General features: G+C 37.4%; 1 protein-coding gene across 3 annotated transcripts in view; it reads right to left on the bottom strand.

The window, feature by feature from the left end:
* The window catches only part of TRPM6 (transient receptor potential cation channel subfamily M member 6), a 133,123-nt gene that overhangs the window by 89,081 nt on the left and 20,846 nt on the right, over nt 1-23,196 (bottom strand). For all 3 annotated transcript variants that reach the window (XM_072837785.1, XM_072837774.1, XM_072837793.1), the window contains exons 2-7: nt 18,779-18,858; nt 15,655-15,693; nt 12,318-12,495; nt 9,169-9,382; nt 7,427-7,551; nt 3,850-4,021 (exon numbers count right to left, since the gene is read on the bottom strand). In XM_072837785.1, the coding sequence (XP_072693886.1) occupies nt 3,850-4,021; nt 7,427-7,551; nt 9,169-9,382; nt 12,318-12,495; nt 15,655-15,693; nt 18,779-18,858 (808 nt within the window). The remainder of the gene's footprint in view (nt 1-3,849; nt 4,022-7,426; nt 7,552-9,168; nt 9,383-12,317; nt 12,496-15,654; nt 15,694-18,778; nt 18,859-23,196) is intronic.

The following is a 23,196-nucleotide window of genomic DNA, read 5'->3' as shown; positions in this document are numbered from 1 at the left end:
AGGGAAGGAAAGATTTGGGGAAAAATTGAGGAACTTGTTTATTCTATAAACTTACTTAACTTTTATGCTGTACATGTACTGATATATTTAAATCGACATTTTATTTTACTTTTCTAAAGAAGTAAAATTGGCAGGCAATACCACGCTCACACTGGACATCAGAGGACTTTATCCCAGGCCCTTTAACAGACCCTCCTCTGGCCATGCCACCCCCTCACAGTGCAGGGTCTACAGGACCAATGGTTGAGAGAAGCCTGTGCCCTCTCCCCTACTTGCCCTAGACCCCCAAATTCCTGCTTCCAGGAGCTGTCGGGCCTATGCCCCAGATATGTCCTCCCCCAGGACATACTTGACAATGACCCTGGGATGTAGGGGAGGGGAAGATGAGAGCTTGGACATACAGGCTAGGGTGTCCAGGTGACTATGTGTGTGTAAAACCCCTGGCACGGAGGGACAGAGCCAGGAGCAGAAAGAGAAGTAGAGACAATGACATAGATGGAAAAAACTTTTGTAAGAAAGTCTCTTATGCTCTATATAATGAAATACTATGCAGCCCTGAAAGATGTGTTAAACTAGGCTTACTGATGTGGAAATGTACCCATATTTACTGGCAGAGAGAAGATTACAAATGAAGCATGGATATTATATAAATCTAGTGTTCAACATTTTTAAAAAATATTGCTCTGTGTGTGTGTAGAAAATTCCTAATAGGGATGCCTGTGCAGCTCAGCGGTTGAGCATCTGCCTTCGGCTCAAGGCATGATCCCAGGGTCTAGGGATCAAGTCCTCCATCAGGCTCCCCTGCCTGTTTCTCCCTCTGCCTATGTCTCTCTCTCTCTCTCCCTCTGTTTCATGAATAAATTAATTAAAATCTTTTTTGAAAAAGGAAAGAAAATTTCTGAGAGCATATATATGAAAATGTTGACAATGGTTAGTTTTATTGGGAGATTATGGAAAACCCTTCCTTCTCCTATATGTTATCTTTGCTTTATCTGAATATGAGAGTATATAGCACTCTTACCATCACAAAAGAATCAATAAGGTAAAAAGGGAATTCAATTTCTATTGGGTACATCTTTCTTGAAGCAATAACTAATTCCCACAAAAATAAAAATATTTGATTGTCTTCTACAAAAAGAATCTTACTGATGCTAATTAAATTTGTTAAAAAGGAAAAAAAACTGTCAAGTTCTTGCTGAGAAATCTCACTACACAACTGCTTTTATTCTTGGCCTCCAGGGTTAGGCAAGAATATGATATCATGCCTCCAAATTAAAAGCTCATATAATAAGACATCCTAGGAAAGCACTCTTCTCCACTGTCAGTTGGATTATGAAGAGATACCATGCATCTGATCCTGTGCTTTCTATTCTTAGGGGCTTAGGAACTGACATTGGCCACATTTCAAACAGCTGAAACCCCGGAATTCCTATTGCAACTTTATGATATCAGGGGTTTAGGGGGTTTTGATTTTTTGGGTTTTTTTCTAAGTACTCTTGGCCAATATCAAGGGTTTTACAGGGACTCCAAGAAGTCTTGCTGAAGAAAAAAAAAAAAAAAGAAATCAACAAAATATTTAACTATTTTCATTCCATCCAAATAAATCCTTTTTGAGCAGTACAAATATAGTAGAAAACCTCTCTAGTGAGCATTGTGGGCACAAAGATCAGCTTTTATATGTAAGAGTTTGAGGTCATTGGGGGCTTTTCTCTTTTGTCCTCCTTTCCTTTCCTCTATTTCCTTTCTTCTTCTCTTCCTTGTCCTTCTCCTCCTTCTTTTTCCTTCCTTTCTTCCTTCCCTGTGTATGTGTGTGTGTGTGTGTGTGTGTGTGTGTGTGTGTGTGTGTGTAGGTACCTTACTGCTTTTGCTCCTTCATACTGGTTCTTGTTAGAATAATGTTACCAATCCACTGAAATGGACTCTACATTCTTTTACACACAAAGTGAAACTCTCCGAATAAATCCTCAGTTTCAAGATCTTTGAAAGTAGAAGTGTTACTTGGTGCTATATGCAAGCTTCAGGTTGTATCCACACATCCACAAATGGAGAATCAGCAGGGTTATAATAAAAAAGATAAGATTTTGCTCTCCTGGGGCACACATTCTGATGCTGTATGAAACCCCTGAGCAATTTTTGTGGGAGCATAGGTCAATAGAGGCAACAGGATATTTCAGGCAATCGATAGTTCAGACCTCTAAGGGAGCCCTCACCCATGAGACCCTTCTTCAGAGCCAGTCCCTAACCAGTCCTCTCCTCGTCTCTCTTTTCCTCTCCTCTCCTCTGTGGGTCTCCCTTATCCTCACTCACACCTACTCCACAGAGGACCACATATCTGATCTTCTCTCTCCTTTTCTTACATAAATAAGCCTCCAACCTTCATTCACACTAAGCTCTAAGTGACTGGCAACAATTCCAAGGGTCCCTCCCACACCTACCCTCCCAACAAGGAAATTAAGCCTATATCAAAAGAGGATAAAAGAAAGAAACAGATATTTACTGAGGGCATACTATGTACCCAACACTATCCTAGGCACAGCAAGCATACATTATCTCAATTCTCACAACAAAAGGTAGACAATTCCTTCCCTTTTATATTAAGAAAACTGTTCAACAAATATTAACTTCCTTGGCCAAGGTCATCGACAGTAGTAGTAGACAGTAGTCTGCCTCAGGAGATCAAGGTAAAAAAAAACTCAAAGGACATTCAGCACTTCTGGCCAAAAGTCAAAAGTTGAAGAGGACTTGAGCCTTTCAAGGGGCTTTGGCTCCCTGGTGTTCTGCCCCCAGGGTGGGAACATTTTGTGGAAGATTTAGCTCATGAAAAGAGGCAGAGGCCCACTTTCTGCTGCCTTGGATGAAAAGTCACCATTTCTTCAGGCAGCACCTACCTTTCCACACCTCCCCTCCCTTCTCCCTCCTATAGGTACTACTGTTAAAAAAAGAGACAACAAGCCCAAAATAGAGTCACTTGTGCTAAGCTCCACAACAGCAAACCAAGATTTAATACCTTACCTAATTGCAGTTGCAACCTCTCCCAGGAATGTAACCTTTAACCAGTCAGTCTGGAATTACCTGGTTGGCACTATTGAGGTCATCTGCCCCCACCCCCACTCCACCTTCCCCCAAAGGAAGGTGACCTTGCCCAAAACAATCCACTCCTTGTCAGAATAACTCCCCTGACACACCTCCTTCTGCCCATAAAAGTTTTCTATTCTGTCTATCTCCTTGGAACTCCTCTCCATCTGCCAGATGGGATGCTGCCCAACTGATGAATCACTAAATAAGACCAGTAAGATCTTTACATATACTCAGCTGAATTTTTTTTTTTTTAACACTACCAAAATGGCTATCTCAAAGCATCCCTTGGAAGCAGCACACAACACTGAAACTTTCAAAGGTCCCTATTTCTAAAAGCCCTGTCTGGTTTTAACCTTTCCCTATCTGGGGCATGAAATGCCATCTTAGCTGATCAAACTCATGCCCCACTCTTCTCAGGCCAGCCTCCTTACTGCTCTTGAGTCATTCCCATTCTGGCGTCAATACTCCCCACAAGCACAATAGCATCTTCCACTCATCCCACCCTACAAACAGCTGGGGGCTATGCTAAAGTCTCCACTGTTCTAGAAAACCTCTATGATGACTATGATGTCCTCTAAGACTTCTTCCTCTCTCCTGTCACGCACAATTCCACACCACTTCACATCCTGTTTTCTTCTGGCTGTGGGTTCACATTTGTTCATTTAAGGCAAGGACCAACTTGGATGTCTCTACTCTATGGATAACAAAGGAGTGCCTTTTTCCAGAGCAGCCCCCCAGGGAGGCCCTATTGGTTGAGCCTCTGGTACTCACGGCTGTGTATTTTCTGCAGAGAGAGGTACTTTTCCAGATTCCTCCTGAGCTTCATCTCATTTCCATACTTGCCCACAGTCCCATCATCAGACAAGATGAAGTGGGAATGCATGCTGTTGAGTGTGGTAAGCTTGCTAAGGGGGTTGCCCAGAGTCTGGTACAGGCATACCACCTGAAAGACAGTAAAGATGAGAAGCTCAGAGCTCAAGGTTCTTCCCTGGGCTCAATTGCTCCATAAGGCCTGTCCAGCACCACAGAGCTCCTGCCAAGATTAGTAAGTACTACCTAGAACAGTGTTTGTCACGCTATCTGTGATGAAGGATCTATTTGGTTTTTTAATATCACATTTTTTGATGGATTAGTATGTGGTCCTATGTGTAACCAGCATTTGGCTCATCCTACACGAGGTCTCATGAGGTCTCTCTCATCCTACATGAGGATGAGGTCTCATACTACATAAGACTCATGGCATAAGTTCAATAACTCTCACACACACTGTGCTCAACACAATAAGCCCACTGGCCATATGCTTAGACATCACAGCACTGTCACATTGCTAAAAATGGTTGTAAATATTTATTTTTAATTTCTGTACTTATCTTGTCTCATACCATTATAAAACAATTCAAAGAGGTGCAGTGATATGCAGACTACATCACTATCCCAAAAATATGCCTTTCAGTAGACCTATTCGAAAACAATATTGTGATACCGCTTTTTTTTCAAGTATTCCAAATGAAATGAAGAATAACAGCCAACCAACTGATTAGATATCCATCCATTCAGTATAAAACTTACATCCAGATCTTTATTGATACTTGTGGATTCTTCCTTAAGCTACTCCAATTCTTATTTGTTTTTAGAGACAAAAGCACGGTATTTGGAGTCAGAGAGTACAAGTTTAAGTCCAGACTCTTCTATTTCCTAATTTTAACTCGAGGTAATTCTTGTCTCCTTTCTCAGGCTTACTTTCCTCATGTATAAGTGAGGATAATAATTCTTACAGCAGAGGGTACCTCTGAGGCTTAAAAGAAATAATGATGGGATGGGATCCCTGGGTGGCGCAGCGGTTTAGCGCCTGCCTTTGGCCCAGGGCACGATCCTGGAGACCCAGGATCAAATCCCACGTCAGGCTCCCGGTGCATGGAGCCTGCTTCTCCCTCTGCCTGTGTCTCTGCCTCTCTCTCTCTCTCACTGTGTGCCTATCATAAATAAATAAAAAAAAAAATTAAAAAAAAAAAAAGAAATAATGATGGGAAAAGTACTATAAACTTTACCAACACTAGTCTTTAAAAGTTATCTTTTTAAAAATATTTTATGTATTTATTCATGAGAGACACAGAGACAGGCAGAGGGAGAAGTAGGCTTCATGCAGGGAGCCTGATGTGGGACTCGATCCCAGGATCTGGGATCATGACCTGAGCCGAAGGCAGACGCTCAACCACTGAGCCACCCAGGCGTCCCTAAAAGTTATCTTTTTTAATTCCTAAGTGTGACACTGACACTAGAAACCAAAAAGGAAAATAATTGATAGATTTAATACATCTTAAGCATCTTATCACAACATTAATATCATTTTTATGCAAGTAAAAATGGACAATAATAGAGGAAAGGTTAAATTATATTATTATTAAAGTATAACAGTTCAGTAGATCATTATCAGGCATTAAAAATCAGAATGCACTCTTGGTCCCCAGAATACAATTTCCCACTAAAAGAAATCAGTCATTTCTCAAGGAGCAAAAAATATACATTATTAGCCTGGAAATCTTTTTTCATACCAAAACACAAGGAAGCAATGAAAAACAACTAGAATTGTGTTAAAAGGACTCAAGACAACTTGAAAAATTTCCACTGGCCAAAATGGGACAATTTGGGCATAATTAAAAGTAATAACTAGAATAGAATAATGAATTGAAATATACTAAATAAATTATGTTTGATACATTTCAATTCAGGAACCAAAAAAAATCTCATTGTTCACCTTGGAGGTAAATAACAAATCACTGCTTTGAAAATTGGAAAATAAAGAGAAAGAATCAAGCATTTACTCTGCCCTTTCCCATACAACTATACCACAAGGTAAACCAAATGGTTGATGAGAAAATGTTTCCCTTTAAGAAAGAATATTATAATTAAATATCAGCATTTGCAACTCAGTTGAGATCATGAATCTAGGCAAGGACATCATAAAAAGAAAAACAATCATATGGTACAAGGGAAGGACACATCTCTTATGGTATAAACTTGCACACACAAAAGAACTTGCATTTGATCATACTTTTAAATCAAACTACCAATTTACAGGATATTCAGGAATTGTTAGTTTGAAATGTTAATATGAAAATGGCAATGTGGTTATGCATTTTTTAATTGTCCACATATTTCAGACATATCTACTTATTGGTATTTAGAAATATCAAAGTACTGGTGAATTAATTGCTAAATTAGAAACATTGGTTAAAATATTTACTAGTGACATTATTTGATGTCTGGAATTTGCTTCAAAATATTGGAGTGAAGAGGTAGGGAATGGATAAAGGGATAGATGAAACAAAGTTAACCCTGAGCTTATAACTGTTGAAGCTAGGAGATGGGTACATAGGATTTCACTATTTTAATCTGTCTACTCCTTAATATGTTTGAAATTTTTCAAAATGAAAGTTAAGGTAAACCATACACATGTCTATATTAATGACAGAGAAGTAACTGTTAAAAAGTTAAGCTAAAAAAACAGATTCACATTGGTGGGTTTCTTTTACCACTTTTTTCATACAAACTTTTTTACTATACATATGTACACATACTTAGAATTCTGGAATGATACACGCCAAGATATTAATAGTGGTTATCTTTCCTCTTCCTACCCTTTGTAATACCTGAGATTTTTATCAGAAATATACACTATTCTTATAAACAGTCTTAGACAAGTCCATTCCCTATAGAAAAACAGGATGAAAGAATCGATACACAGGAATGAATAAAGCAGAGTCCTAAAAGATAGGGAAAGAGGAGGGTCAAATTACGAATGTTCCTTGTTTTATCGCAAACACACCGCTACAAGAAATTGAACTATTACTCTGAGCAAGACAGGAGCCACTGAAGGGTTTTTCATAGGAGAGTAGCATGATCTGATTTATATTTTAGAAGAATCATTCTCGCTACTGTATTGAGCTTATATTAGAAGAAGTGACAAGGGTGAGAAATGGGAAGGCTATTTCTATAGTCATCCAGGTGACACAAAATGGTGTCTTGGACCTGCTCAGTAACGGTGGGGGTAATGACAAAAGGTCAGATTCTGGATATATTTTTATATTTCAAGTAAAGCTGAGATAATTTACTGATGGATTAGGTTTGCAGTGTGAGACAGAGATCATTCCAGGATGAGTCTAATGTTTTTGGCTTGAACAACTGCAAGAATGGGATCATCATTTTCTAAGATAAGGCAAGTGGAAAGACAAAAGTTGATTTGGGTTATATTACATTCAAGATGTCTTTTAGATACCCAGGTATAGTGCTGAATTGGCAATTGGACACACATTCATTTCTTTTTGCTGTGAACAGGTTGTCTACTTACATCTTTTCCAATAAGATCTCTCTGGTTCTCAATGACACCCCAAGGAGGGATTCCAACTGTCCAGATTTTTCTCAAGGACTGGAAGGAATGGGCTTTCAGGGCATCCCCAACGTGTTTGGACACGCCTATGAGCAATCAGTTTAGAGATGAAACTTTAACACAAAAATCATGCAAAACACCGTGACTGCTAGAAAGAGACAAATGGGCAGAAATATGTAAAGGGCTATTCTTAGGGAAAGTTACTGGCACAGTGGAATGAATTTCTGATATCTTTGCTTCCTCTACTCTCTTTAAACACCTCTTTCTCCTCTCTGACCTCTTTACCTGAAAAATTCTCCTCTCCCTTTGGGCAATTTTTGCTTACAACCTCAGTTCTGCCCCTATTTTTGACTGACCAGAAAGTCCTCAAGGCCAACATGAATGCTCTATTTTGTTTTTCCTCTAACCTTCTCTACTGCCCCAACAAAACATCCTGTGGATATGCCCCTTGCTTCATTGAAGTAAATTAATTTAATAGCTTTATATACATAAACATTCCAAAACTAATGCATTCCTATTTGCCCTTTTGGAATTAATGATAGCAACAATAATAATAATAGCCAGCACTGACCAAACTCTTACAATGCACCAGTAGCTTTTTAAAGGGTTTTACATGTATTTACACTTTAAGTAGAAACTTTAACTTTATTTAATCCATTGTACAGACAAGAATTGAGTAATGAGGTGAAGCTGATGGTCCAGATGTCCCACCCTGAGCATGCGGATGCCAAGGGTTTGTGGTTGAATGGGGTCAGACCCTGATTATTGTTTAAGAAAGCTTCAAGTAGGTCTCATTTCTTATTTCTTTTGTTTATATTAAGTATTTCAATAGTTTTCACACTATTATATATGTTCCTTAATTGGTCCTAACCTAAAATGTTAAAAAAAAAAAAACTCACAAAAAAGTGGTAAGTGAAATAAAGCATGTGTTGTTTAAAAGGGAAACCACAGCCCAAAATGGAATCACTTAAGCAAAGTTATCAAATTGGGGCTTAATACCTAACCTAACCTAACTGCAGTTCCAACCTCCCCCAGAATGCAGTCTTAATCACTCAATTAGAAATTTTCTGATCAGCACCAAGGAGAGATAATCTATCACAAGGCTCTCCCCATCCACAAAGGAAGATGATTAGACCCCCTGTCATTCCCCTTAAGGGAAGGTGATCTTGCCTGGAACAATCCTCCCTTTTCTTTTGCTAATAACTTCCTTGCCCCACCCTCCTTCCTATAAAGGCCTTCCATTTTGTACAACTTCTCTTTACTTACTATATGGAATGCTGCCTAATTCATGAATTGCTTAATAAAGCCAATTATATCTTCAAATTTTCTCAGCTGTATTTTTGCTATTGACTTGACCCTAGCGAGTTTAGTTCACACCCAAGCCCACACTGTCCATACTTGCATGGATTCCATGTCCTTTCAAACCTCACCATAGTCTAAAATTCATGAAAAGACTATTTTCTTTGCCAGAAGTTTACTCAAAGTTGTATTAAAATAGCATGTTTTAACAATGATAAAAACACATTCCAGGAAAGTCTATGATTCTTCTGGGGTTTTTTCTAGTTACTACGCTTTTCATCTTTCTCATGCCACCATGTCTCCTGGGAGCACTGTAGAGCAGAGATTAGGTGCCATACTGCCTGATTGAGTTAAAAGAGGGAATTTAAAAAACGAAAGAATCTGAAGCATGGAGTGCACTTTACCAGTATTAATGCCTTCCGTTATTATCCATGCTCCTGTTGTCTCTGCAGCTTTGACCAAACCTTGGCTGAAGATCTCTTTAAGTTTGGAGGGCATCTTGAAGTTCTGGATGCCCCCATGGACAGAGATCACCAGCTTTGGCAATTCCATCTTCCACTCTTTCAACATTAAATGTAACAGATGATCCAACTTGGTATCATAAGAAGTCCTAATATACTGGAAGATATGCATATACACATGTACATAAAATAGGAAAAACTATATGCCAGTAACAATGAGCACACAGCAGGGCAGCTGAAATAGCCAAAACTTAAAAGGAAGTGTCTGAGATTTCTTTAAAAGTTCATCTTTGTATAATGGAAACATTTACTTTGAAAGGATCCCACACCCCCTGTAAGTTCCTTCTGGGAATTACAAGTCACAGTAGGAAGGCTTCCTCTGGCTTTCAGGGTTGGCCCACCAATGTTCTCTAGAAGGTCTGAGATGAGGCAGGAATACTTCAAACTGGCAAAAAGCGCTACTTCAAGAAACCCATTTAAAAGAAAAAATGCTTTTAGAAATAGGTAAAATGGGTTTTTTTCATACATCCTATGACTTAATTTACTTGACTATTCATGTATTTCCACAATTTAAATTATAATCCAGAAGCATGTATATTTATTTTACTGTAAATTTTACATTCTAACCAGTCCCTTTATATACAATTATCCCTCCAAAAACATCTTTTTCTAAAACAAATACTTTTCACAAGAGTCATATTTTTAGTAATTGTAACCAAAAGAAGAGAGAAATTCTAATCAGCAGGTTAGACTGGAATCATTTTGTGTTCTTCCTAAGATCATAGCTGGCTCTCTTTTTCCAACAGATGCAGCCACATTCAGACTGTTAAAATCATATTGAGATGAGTTTGCGAGCCTCAAGCATAGCCAAACAACACTAAGATTAAGTCAGCTTTGCCTGGATAAGGGTTATAAGAAACCATGAATTAGAAAACCAAAAAGAATCACAGGCGCTGCTCTTCAGACATATGCAGAGAGAATTATTGCCTTATCTTCCAGAATGTGATAGTGACTTAAAAAAATTGTCTGTTCATCTTTGAAATTCTTAAAACACAATCATAAATGTTACTAAAATGTTACTTTAATTACTAAAATTACTAAATGTTAGAATTCCTGAACATTGAGTTGGTACAGTCATCACAGTAGGTATTAGAACCTAAAGATGATCAGGATTCACTTGGTCAGTGAGAGAAATGAGTTGCTATGGCTTTCCTACATATTCAGGTAGGAGGGGAAAAAATAAAAGTTGACCTTTGTGAAATGGTCTGTGTTGCTCTGCATGGTGAACAAAGGCAGGAGGCAGCTCTGATGTGGCTCACCTAGTTCACCTCTTTCTCCTGGGTGCCTCTTTCTTTCATCTAGAAGCCTTCTACTCCTAGCAGATACTCTGAGATTTCAGATAAACAACCTTGATCAACTAAATGATCAGTACTAATCTTTTCTTCCAAAGGCCAACCCAAAATGGTGCTAAAGGTTAATGACTTTCTTTCCCCCACCCCCTCCTTTATAACTAACTCAGGCAGATTCTTAACTGGCCTGAATTCTCCTCAAATCCTTTGTAGAATGAGGTGGGAGGGATAAAACCAGGTATGGGAAAGCAGAGGGAGATAAGTAACCAACTCTCACAGCTCCTCTCACCGTAAACATGAAGAACAATTCTGGGCTTAAATATAAAGGGATAGTTTCTTCTCTTCTGAGAAACCAAGTAAAATGCACTCAGGTACTCAGGATGTAATGGCAATCTAACGCTAAGTATAAAACCTATTAGTGATCAGGAGATCTGTTGAACCATATTTTCTGTTCTATATGCACCATATTCTCCCTTGGCCTTCCCACAAGCCCAAAGTGTTCTTACCAAACACCTCACTCACCTTTCTGATCTCAGCTTAGGGGTCCCTACTTTCAGATGGCTTCCTTCACACAAACACACACACACACACACACACACACACACACACACACACATTGCCCCAGAAAAACAGGAGTTACCCTTTCCATTTTCTTGAAGAACCCTGTATGTCCATCCAGAGCATTCCCTGCCCCTGCCTCCACCTGTAGTAAGTGTATATTTATTTTCTGTTTCCCTCACTAGACTGTAAGCAATGTTAATACATGGAATGTATGCTCTTTGGGACACAGCAAAGTATGAGCACCTCATAAATATTTGTCAAATGGATGAAACAATGAGGAAATGAAGATGATTACAAATAAAAATAAAAGCAAAAGGAAGAAGACTAAAGCTAAAGGGGAAGATTACATAATACAGGGTTCTAGAAGAGTTGCTTCCAAAAAGGATCACAGAGAAGAATAAAGGCAATTTTCTCACCAGCTAAAGAAAACATCTATGCACAAAGCTAAATGCAAGAGGATTAAGAATTGGAAATGTATATTATGGTAAAACTATATTATGAAACTTGATTATGACTACATTATTAAGAACTGTTGTTTCAAATCCATCCAACTGATGGTCACCCTCCAAGGTAAAGCTGATTTGAGGCTTTCCTGAGGTGGACACACCCTGCAGTTTCTCCAGGGAAATCTGCCTCTAAAAATGCAGCAGGTGATCAACAAGCTCAAGAAAAAACTTCTGCAAGATAGCTGACCTGTCTGTACTATGCAAATTACATGAAACATTATCATATTAGGGACAGGAGAAAAATTGGCCTAGAAAACCTAATTCCTGCATTCCCTCTCACAAGGACACAGCAGGCATGAACAGCCACAAGTTACTAGTAATTGGTATGGCCATGCTTCAGCTAAAACCATCTCTTTGGCAGTAACTTTTCTCCATTCCTTAAGAAAAGGGCAGCCCTTTGGCAACTGTCTCAAGAGCAATAAGCCATTCTCCTACAGAGAAGGCATAAGCTTGCTAAAGGACATCAAATTAAGAGCTGGCCACACCACACCTGCGAAACGTACAAAGTCTCTCAGACAGAAAGGAAAGAGAAGGGTCAGGTTCCAGTCATCTGATCATCTACACTTGGAGATACAATTTGGAGAAACATTTGGAGGTTATCTTCTGTTAAAAACTAGCAAAAATAAAAAATAAATAAAAAAAAAACTAGCAAAAATAATGTGAGCTATTAGCAAACCTTGGAGTGGTGGGTATGCTCTCCATCTTGAAAATTAATAGTGCCAAACGTATCTGTCGGGCTTTTCGTCGTGTGCTTTTCAACAGACCATTGCTCATTTTCATTATCATTGGCAGTTGAGATGGTCCAGGAATAATCTAGCCCATGATGGTCTCCAATCAATCGACCACAGTGACACCTTAAAGATGGGATGAAAACCAGTTTCAGAATAGAAAACTAACAATGTCAAAATAGAAAATAGCTGTAATGTTTCTACATTTCTTAGGGTAATATATAAATGATATATGAACAAATTTTTAGAACTTCACATTAAGATTTATATTAGATTTATATCACTAGGATTATCTTCTGAGTTTATCATTTTTTAAAGAATTTATTTATGTCTTTATGTATTTATGCATTTATGCATTTATTTAACAGAGAGAGTGCACAAGTAGGCACAGTGGCAGGGAGAGAGAGAAGCAGGCTCCCTGCAGAGCAAGAAGCTCACTGTAGGGCTTAGTCCCATGACCCCAGGATCATGACCCGATGTCAAAGGCCCACGCCCATCTGACTGAGCACCCAAGTGCCCCATCATTTGAGTTCAGAAACACCCTCAAGTGGTTCTTTCCCTTAGCTGCATGTTAAAATCATTTAGGGAATATTTTTTAAAACACTATTATTTAAATATAAATATTTAAAAGTAGAGTGTTATTCACAGTAGCCAAGTGTCCATTGACAGATGAATGGATAAACAAAATGTGGCATATACATATAATGGAATATTATTCAGCCTTAAAAAGGGAGTAGTCCTGTGATATGCTACAATATGGGTAAACCTTGAAGATATTATGCTAAATGAAATAAGCCAGTCATGAAACAAGTGCTGTATGATTACAATTATATGAGGTATATACAGTAGTTAAATCCTTGGAGACAGACGGTAGAAGAGTGGTTGCTAAGGGCTGGGAGGAGTGGCCAATGGGAGTTATTGTTTAATTGTCACAGTTTTATTTTTGCAAGATGAAAAAGTTCTGAAGATGAGCTGCACCACAACGGAAATATGTCTAACATTACTGAATGATACACTTAAAATGGTTAAGATGGTAAAAAAATCAAATTGTACAGTTTAAACATGTGCGTTTTTTTTGTCAGTTATATCTCAACAAAGCTGTTAAGAAAAAACTAAAAATCTCTAACATGCAATAAACACTTAAGGAGAGTCAGAAAATGTCTTCATATAAAACATAATATGCACATCAAAAGGAAAGAATATTCATCAATGCAAAAAAGATTTAACTTCAGAGCTATATGCAAACAGAATTAACATAAGAGTCATAAATGAGGCTTGATTATAAATATAAATAAATAATAAATTAATATATGTGATATAATTACAAAAGAAGGAAAATTCAATAAATATTCTTGCAAATAATTAAAAGTTTTAAAAACTATCAGATACAAAGACATTATTTCCACTATGTAACAAAATAAACTAAGCAATTAAAAGGTTAAATCTTTTTGAAGCCAGAACTATATAAAAACTAACAAGACATAGTAATAATCATATTGGTGAAAGGACAATAAACTCATGTTTCGTGAATTAGAAAAAATCAGAAGGAAAAATTAAAATTTGAGCATATGGAACTTTAAAACTTGTAGCAATGAAAAACTACACATCTGCAGACCAAGGAAATTATTTGCATCAAATACATTAGATCATATACCTATTATATACAAAGAGGAAATTCAGTTTTATAAGTGATTCAGGGTTTTTGTGTGTGTATATGTGAAAAGCAACATAAAAACACATAGAGGTTATGAGGTTCAGATAAGCAAGGAAACAGGATGACAACAAGAAATCAGAGGATCATTTTAGAATTCTATATAGAGGGGCTTTAAAAAAAAGATTTTATTTATTTATTCATGAAAGACACAGAAAGAGGCAGAGACATAGGCAGAGGGAGAAGCAGGCTCCTCGCGGGGAGCCTGATGTGAGACTCGATCCCAGGACCACGGGATCACTCCCTAAGCCAAAAGCAGATGCTCAACCTCTGAGTCACCCAGGCTCAGGCATCACTAGAGGGGCTCTTGAACCAAAGAGTAGCGAAATAATCTCAAATGTACACAATATACAAAATAGGAATCTGCTAGAGAGAAATGTATCACTTAGTCATCTTTCAGAATGAAGATCAGTCTTCAAAATGGAAAAACATTTATTCACAAACTGAATGATGCATTTCACTGTGGCCTTTTCTAAACAGAACATGAATGGAGGCAACCATAATTCATACTTGATGAGATAAATAACTAACCTTCCACATGACTGTTCTTCAGTCTGAACCCACTTTAAGTATTTTTCTAGCTAATCCATTTGATCTGAGTTAACATAGTTTTATTCCAGTTTCTACCAGGTCATTTCATTAAGTTATGGCACAATGATCCCATAGAATAAACCAATTACCCCCCCCAATTTTTTTTTTTAAATTTCCATGTCCAGGGACGCCTGGGTGGCTCAGCAGTTGAGCCAGGGGACAACGTGGGACAACAGTGAGCACAGGGGACAATGTGGACTTGTGGTTGGCACCCAAAGTGCAAGAAGGAAAGGTAGTCTTGTAGGACTGAGCTCTTAACCTATAGCATCTGCTACTATATACCCAGAGATTTAGTTAATTACCTGGCAGTATTGGAGAAACACACACATACACATCAAAACTGCTGTCAGAATTAGAGCTTGACATGAGCGAATATCACTCTCAAATCATAGATCAAATACAATGCTGTATGTGAACAAACCATCTTAATTATCCAATTAAAATATAAGGGCACCTGGGTGGCTTAGTTAAATGTTCAGCTCATGATTTCAGTCAGGTCATGACTCAGGGTTGTAAGATTGAGCCCCATGTTGGGCTCCACACTGAGCATGGAGCCTGCTTAAAATTCTCTCTCCCTCTCCCTCTGCCCCACTGTCTGCCACCCTCTCCCAGTCTCACTCTCTTGCTCTCTCTCTCTCTCTCTCAAAAAAAAAAAAAAATTTAAAAGACAAATAAAATATAACAAGGTCAAATGAACATGTAATGCTATACAAGTATTTCAACTGGTAGAAGTTCTTGCTAAAGGCCCTTGCCACTTACATGTCTCAGTAAATCAAGTAATCTATCTATTGCATTCAAATAATTGTTCTCCTTCAAAAAAAAAAAAATCCCACATTTCTTTTTTAAAACTTCCTTTGGAAAGGTAAATAGGATGCACCAATAAAGTCCCTACATTGAATCCATTCAAGATGTGAGAAAACTGTCCCAAAAAATTTTAATCAGAGTGTCTAAATATTAAAAGAAATTTTATTTGTCTGTCTTACCTGATTAAATTATGGCAGACCTGGCATCCTGTAGTACATCTAAATTAAAAACACAAAACCTCTGTTAGGTAAATGATATATTGAAAGCATATTTAATGTTTATACCATAAATATCTATTATTTTCCCTGGTCTAAAAATCAGGGTTTGCTGAGTACTCATAGATCATTCCCCAAATATTTCTCCAATATGTCATTTCCCAAATATAATTACACTGCAGCAACCATGACCTAATTAACAGAATGCTGAATTTGGAACCTAAATACCTGGATTGAAATCTCATTGATTTAACAATTTCTCTAAGCACTGGTTTTCACATCTGAAAGTAATATCTGGCCTAAAGGGCTATTAAGAGGATTACCTGAGATGATGTGTGTAATGTGTCTTACAGTGGTACATTGCAGTATATATAATAATGGTGACTATCATGGTCATTATACTATGTCATTATACCATGAAGATAAGAGAATCTTAGAATTCTGAGAATAAAGAAAAAACATTTATATATTTATAAATATATAATATATAAACACACAATTATATAAATATGGGTATATAATGATATATTATTTATGCATTGTATATGAATTTTATATAATTTATATATAATTATTAATAACTATTGTATATTTATATGTTTATATACAAATCATTTTAAAACCATAAAACATCAAATCAAAAGACAGTTGGTATGATTATAAGTATTATCCTCATTAATCTTTCTTTTTATGATTCAAAAGAAACTTCTGAAGTTGGGGGATCGTTGTGATCATCAAAGATCATATTTTAGGTATAAAGAAGTTTTAACTAGAAGAGAATACTAGTTAAAACAATTAAAGAAAAGAGTATTCACAGAATTAGGGTTCAGAAACAAATACTTGGGCCTTTCACTTCTTCCGGTCCTAGCCCTTTGGGATTGTCTTTTCTCAGAAGCTTCATTTCAACAACAAATTCAAAATAAGGAAAAAGATATTGTAATCAAGTCTATCCAATTAGTTTCTTATTAGAAACTACAAAAATTATCAGCAAAGGATCAACTTTATCTAAATTTAAAAACATGAACTACTACCTTTTTTTGTTCACCATCAGGAAGAAAACTTCATAAAAGCTACAGTTTTGAGATTCTTACTGAGATCTCAGAAAAAGGCTGGCATAGGAAGATCCATAATCATCCATTCATTTTTTTTCACAATCCCATAAAACTAGAGACTGCTTTTTTCCATGAAATAAGTAGATCTTGGACCATTTCGTAACATGGAATTATAATCATTGATATTCTTCTTGAGTCTGTGGGCTAATGGCCTATAGGTTATCAGATTTTATCAGGTTCAAGATGATTATAAAGATGACTTTCCTTTTACAGAAGCAGAAGGAGCTGCCTGAGCTCAGCCAGCCATTGTAACCACCATCACATTAAAAGAGATCATAAAAGATGAAGGGAAAAAACAAGTTTATCTTGCCATTCTGTAAACATATTATAAATGGGTAAAATGAGAACTTCCAATCATGGAGCTTACAAACCCCAGGTAATTCACTGAGGGTGGGGCTAGTAAATATTTAACAAAGGCAAGAAACACTGTTTTAGTCATCCCCAAAGAACAAGAATTTCAGTGGCCTCACCATGCTACCCTTCATTAGCTTACAACTGTGACTTCTAAACTTTAAATCAATATAAGACCAAATGCTAAAAAAAAAAAAAAAAATCTAAAAATAGAGCAGTCCTCCTAATTAAAATACTGCTCTTCTATTTTTCCTTTCCTTTTAATTTCTACTCTCCAAGGGCAATGCCACCCAATCTTAATTTCATGAACCCAATTACCCTGAGGAATTTTCCATAGCCTTTTATTCTCCTATCTTTCACTGGCTGCTGTTTTGAACTTTGTTCCAAGAGTAGAACTTCCAAAGAGTTCTCAGCAACTGAGAGCAGTCAAACTCAGATCATTCCATTCTGCTGTCCATTATCAGCTCAAGCGAAAAAGCCTTTGGGGAAAACATGGACTGTCCACATAATCTGAGCACAGTGTCCTGAAATATCCAAAATTGTCTCTATTGTCACTGTTTTCCATAAACGCTTGAGTTGGCAGTAAGGAACAATCCACAATATTTTGAATATGCGATGTTCAGAAGTTGCAGAGAATGGAGTGGTAGAATGGATGCAGCACTAGATATTTCTCCAATTTCTTTTTTAATTAAGTTTTTAAATTTTAATCCCAGTATAGTTAACATACATCATATTAGCTTCAGGTGTACAATATAATTATTCAACAATTCTGTACAGTGCTCAGTGCCATCATGACAAGAGTACTCTTAATCCCCTTTACCTGTGTCACCCATCCCCTGCCCACCTCCGCTCTGGTAACCACCTGTGTGTTCTCTATAGTTAAGAATCTGTTTCTTGGTTTGTCTCACTCTCATTTTTTTTTCCTTTGCTCATTTGTTTTGTTTCTTAAATTTGACATATGAGTGAAATCACATGGTATTTGTCTTTCTCTGACTTATTTTACTTAGCATAATACTCCCTAATTTCTATTCTCCCACTAAGAGAAACAGGAGCATTAAAGAAATGAAATCTACCACACTAGTAACAGTGGCTCCATCAGGGTGATGTCATTATGATAAATTTTTTCTTCTTTATACTTCATTAGATCATTCAACAGATGTTTTTCAGGAGCCCACTATGCAGCAGTCACTGTCCAAGGCACCGGGGTTAGAGTAAGGTACGAAACTGACAAGATTCTTGATCTTAGCAGGTTGTCTACAATAATCGTATTATTTTTATAAAGACAAAGAAAGAAATATTAAAAATAAATAAGTGCTAGGGGGCCTGGGTGTCTCAGTTGGTTGGGTATCTGCCCTTGGCTCAGGTCATGATCTCGGATTCCTGGGATGGAGCCCTGGGTCCAATGGGATCCCTGCTCAGCAGAAGAATCTGCTTCTCTCTCTCTCTCTCCCTCTGCCCCTTCCCCCTGCTCATGATCTCTCTCTCTCTCTCAAATAAAAAGATCTTAAATAAAAATAAAAGTAAATAAATGCTAATATCACAGATATTATTAAATCCTCTAGACAAATCACCTCTAAGTTTCTATAAACAGTCCTCAAAATGAAAAATATAATTAAAAATTGTACCTGTGAGGGTCTTTTGAGCTAGGTATGATTTTGTTACATTCTCTCTTGTTGAACACTCCTTCAATCCAGGATTTCTGGGACTGAAGAAAAAGCGTCGTTATTTTTATATTATAATTGAGAAAGCAATGTAACCACAGTAGTTCAGGTAGGCAAAATATATTTAAATATCATGGAGATGAATTAAAATGCCAAGACGAACCCCCAAATAGGCTAAGCATTTATTGACTTCTATCACAGACAACATAGACACAAATAAGCCAAATGTGAACACAAAAATATTCACAAAGTTAATAGATCCATAATCTTATTTTCAGCAAAATGTCCATAAATGTATGAAACTCTAGGAAGGAAGTAATGTCATAACTAAAGCATTCCCTTAATTCTGCTAAAAGTCACCTTAAAATCTTTACCATAGTCCTACTGAGTGAATTTCAAGCTCTCAAAGTTCAAAATTCTACCTCATAAAGTACCACATAGGCTAAGATTTCATGGAAGCTAGAACCTCAGCAAGATTCTGTGAAAGGATTTTAATCTAAAATGGACCTGGAGGATATAAAAAGTAGAATCTTACACATGTACCCTCAGAGGAACAGAACTTAAAAACTGAAACACTGATTTCCTACAGAAGACTGAGACTTACCTCTTGATCAATGAATATCTGCCAAGAATCTTTCCCCATCCTCAAGCCAATGAATTCACAGCTGTACTTTCCCCTCTTTGCACACCTTGCCCATAATTATAAGCCACCCCGGGGCCTTCAATGGACTCACGTTGTAGCTTGCTACAGTGTTTTCCTGAATTGCAATTCTTTTGTTCCTCTGGAATAAATTCGATCTCTGGTCATTAGGGCTTGCCCCAGTTTACCTCCTTAAGACAATCTGATACACATTCTGTAAGCATGGCTTATGATGGATCGTGCTGCTTCGATTTGCACAACCTACAGCCATGCCTGAACCCAGGTGGGACATTGGTACTTGCTCATCCTCTTAATAAATCCTCTCCCACTGTACAAAACTCAAGTCACAGCCAAGCTCTTCCATGAGCTGTAGTAAGTCCAGAAGCAGAGGACACTGGATCTACAACAGGCCCCAACTGTTGGGTTTGGGCTTCTCCTAATATGAAAACATTTTAGCTCTGTATGGTATGAAAATATAAGTACAGATATAACTTGATAAACACACATATTACAGCAGTGACCAAGGGGTGGTGAACAGGAATCTATAAAGGGACTTTTGCAAACCCCATGTTAGTGCAGTTCCCATCTCACTCTGACACCTATTCTCATCCTAGAGTTGCAGGAAATGCACTGCACCAGACAATGGATTACAAATCCAGCTGTGCAGCCTCATTATCATGCTGTCTGCTGGTCCCAGATGTTCAGGACGTGCCACCCTAAAACATGCTGCTTTGGTGTATAGTTTATTTTGAGCCGTAGGCTCTTGAAAAACAGCAAATGCAGTGAGAGGCTTTCTCTGAACTCTCTTTATCTGTCTAAAGACAGATCTTCCAAAAGGAATTCAATTGTCATAAATCCCTGGGAATTTCATTAACCGGAAAGGATTGACTCTTATCTCAAGAGAAGGGAGTAGAAGTCAACACCACACCCAGACAAACCTTGTCACAAACTATCATATCTCCCATCTTTTCTTCTAAGAGCCCATTCATCTTTTCTAAAAATCATTTGCTCTCTTCTAAATTGCTGGCTATGTCCCCCGACATTCCCCCTATTAAGATGGTATGTAAATTCCCGAATATCACCACTTTGGGGATATTTACATTTGTTTTCCTGTGATATTGCCATGACCATAATATTAAAAAATGAATATTTATATCCTTTCTTCTGTTAGTTTATTTCACAGACCCAGCCATCAAACTTAAGAGAGCAGAGGAAAAGTTTTCTTCTCCCACAATTAAAAACGAGGCATTTATAGAATCCTCTCTGGATACTTTAATGTTAAACTCATAGATTTTGTTCAATATTCACCAACCCTAAATATAAGTGTTGACTGCTGAATAGAACCACATATAACCAGAATCCAGATGTTGTTAAGCAAAAAGGAAGCTTAGGGGCAGGGGTGGCATTAACTGATGGGTTCCTGTGCATTTTGACCATATCTAACAAGGAAAACTTCCCAAATCAAGCTCAGATCATCTTATAATCATTCTACCTCTCATCCCTTTTGCATAGTCAGTAGCTTTTTAAAAGACATTTGCTAAATTGTCACTAAAAACATACAAACTTGAAAAGTTCAGAGTCACAGAACTTGGAATGAACTAAACAAAGTGAACTCAAAATCTACTTATTACAAGAAATGACATAATCTTTTCGAATCAGTAAGCCCTGTCCCTTCTTCAAAAACCAACAATTTCATTTACTCACCCTGCAAACATTTATTAAGTACCTAATTTTTGCAAAGCGCTGAGAAAAGTGCCAAAGGGAATTGGTATGGTCTCAAAGGGCTCTTCATTCTGAATTCACTCAACCGATACATTTTATAGGTCTCCTTGCTACATGCTGGGAATTCTATGGCAGGCAAGACAAGGTTTTTTTCCTCTGCTGGAACTTGGAATAAAAAGAAGGAAACAGATAATGAAATGATATCATTTCACTTCCATGTGCACCAATCAACTATTCAAATGAGCTCCAGAAAGGGTCCCTAAGACAGGAGCCTCAATCCACAAATTAAGCAGGCTGTGCTGCCATTCATTTCTTTACAAGACTAGATGTCTGACTGGTAGGACTACTTGAGCAAATTAATTTCTTCATGCCTGTTTGCTCATATATTAAAAATAGAGATAATAGTAATAACAGCACTGTTGAAAGGAGTAGATAAATTAAAGGCTTAGAATTCTCCCTGGGACTTATTAAAGGATCTATAAAGCTTAGCTATTATTATTGGTATATCAAAAAGAAAAAATTAGCTTTTGGTGGGTGGCCAGGGAACTTAACTTTGATTTTTTTTTTTTTTTTCCAGAGAAAAATACTTCTTGACCTCCAAATCTTCTCCCTGGGACCTCTCACACTGAAAATGAATGACTTCTCTAGGTCCACTTTCCCCACTAGACTTGAGCGCCCATAGGCCCCATGCCAGTCGTTTCTGTTGCCCCAGGGCCCAACCCAATAATTACTGAAAGAACAACAAAATGAACACACCTAAATTAGAACTTCAGGAATCCACGAATACAATTTTCCCTTCAAAGGTGTAAACAGGAAACCAGTGCCATAACAAGAACATGAAAACTCTGCTCCTGTAACTCGAGTATCTTATCTCAAAACTACAGGAAAAGAAACGCAGGCTTAAATTCCAAGAGTTTCAAACAAGTCCCAACTTCTAATGTTACTTTTTTCCCTCTACCTCATAATGGTAGCCTTTTCAGTATACTCTGAAACATACATGGAAGAGGCCCCAGTGTTCAGGACAACAGAGAATGATTAGAAACCAAAAGTCTGTCGGTTTTAATTCAATGGTCCAAATCTACTGAGGACAAATGCCTGGTGTGCTGGCTTCTGCCACTTGGAGCAGCAAACTCTCATGGGTAGTGGTTGACAGTGGAGATTATGCCATTTCTGCAGCCATCACGGCAGCTAGAAAGCTGGGTGTTTTTTATATAATATAAAAAATATAAACATATATTTTTAATATATACAACATATATATATTTGGTCTCAGGCTCAATATGTACCTCATCCTAAAATATAAGCAGATTTTACTTAAAATCTCAGGCCTGAAGTGATGATGGCCACTAGCACAGAAATGTCCAAAAACAAATCCTCCAACAAAGCTATATGTGAATTAACCCTTCCCCTCACTGAAAGTGAGGCTATATTGGGGCTTCTTAGGTCTTCCAGAGAACAGCTTCTCTCTCTGGGGAATCTCTGAGAAGGCATAATAATAGAGGTATTCCTTAATTAAAAAAAAAAAAATTCTACATGTGTGCATGATTTTTTTTTTTTTTTAACATCCAGAGGGCTGTCTGATTGGGGGTGAAAGGGAACACAGATCACAGGCCATTTGTTGTCTTTTTAAAAACTCTTTTGTAATTAAAAAAAAATCTAATGTCTAAGAAATGCTTTTCCAAGTGAAACGGACTTATTCCCTTTTATGTTCCCCACACTATCTTATACATATCATAGCATGAACAATGCTTCATTGTACTTAACTCAATTTATTTTCTCTTAAAATCAACCTAACCTACATTAAGATACAGTGCTAGCTCATTTAATCTTGGAATCTACAATACTCAGGGAGGCACCAGAAGGGACCAACAAGAGAAGTGATATTTTCAGACTCCAGATGGACATTTGATATTTCCTCTACATGGCCTCTCCTCTGGAGCAAGGACCTCTTCAAACTGAGTCACAGGAGAATAGACTTTGACAGGGCACAATCTGTTGGCTTAGGGAAACGGTTTCAGTG

This window comes from Canis lupus, chromosome 1, assembly GCF_048164855.1.
Source record: "Canis lupus baileyi chromosome 1, mCanLup2.hap1, whole genome shotgun sequence".
In the NCBI taxonomy this organism is placed as follows: Eukaryota; Metazoa; Chordata; class Mammalia; order Carnivora; family Canidae; genus Canis; species Canis lupus.
This window is presented reverse-complemented; position numbering and strand designations above follow the sequence as displayed.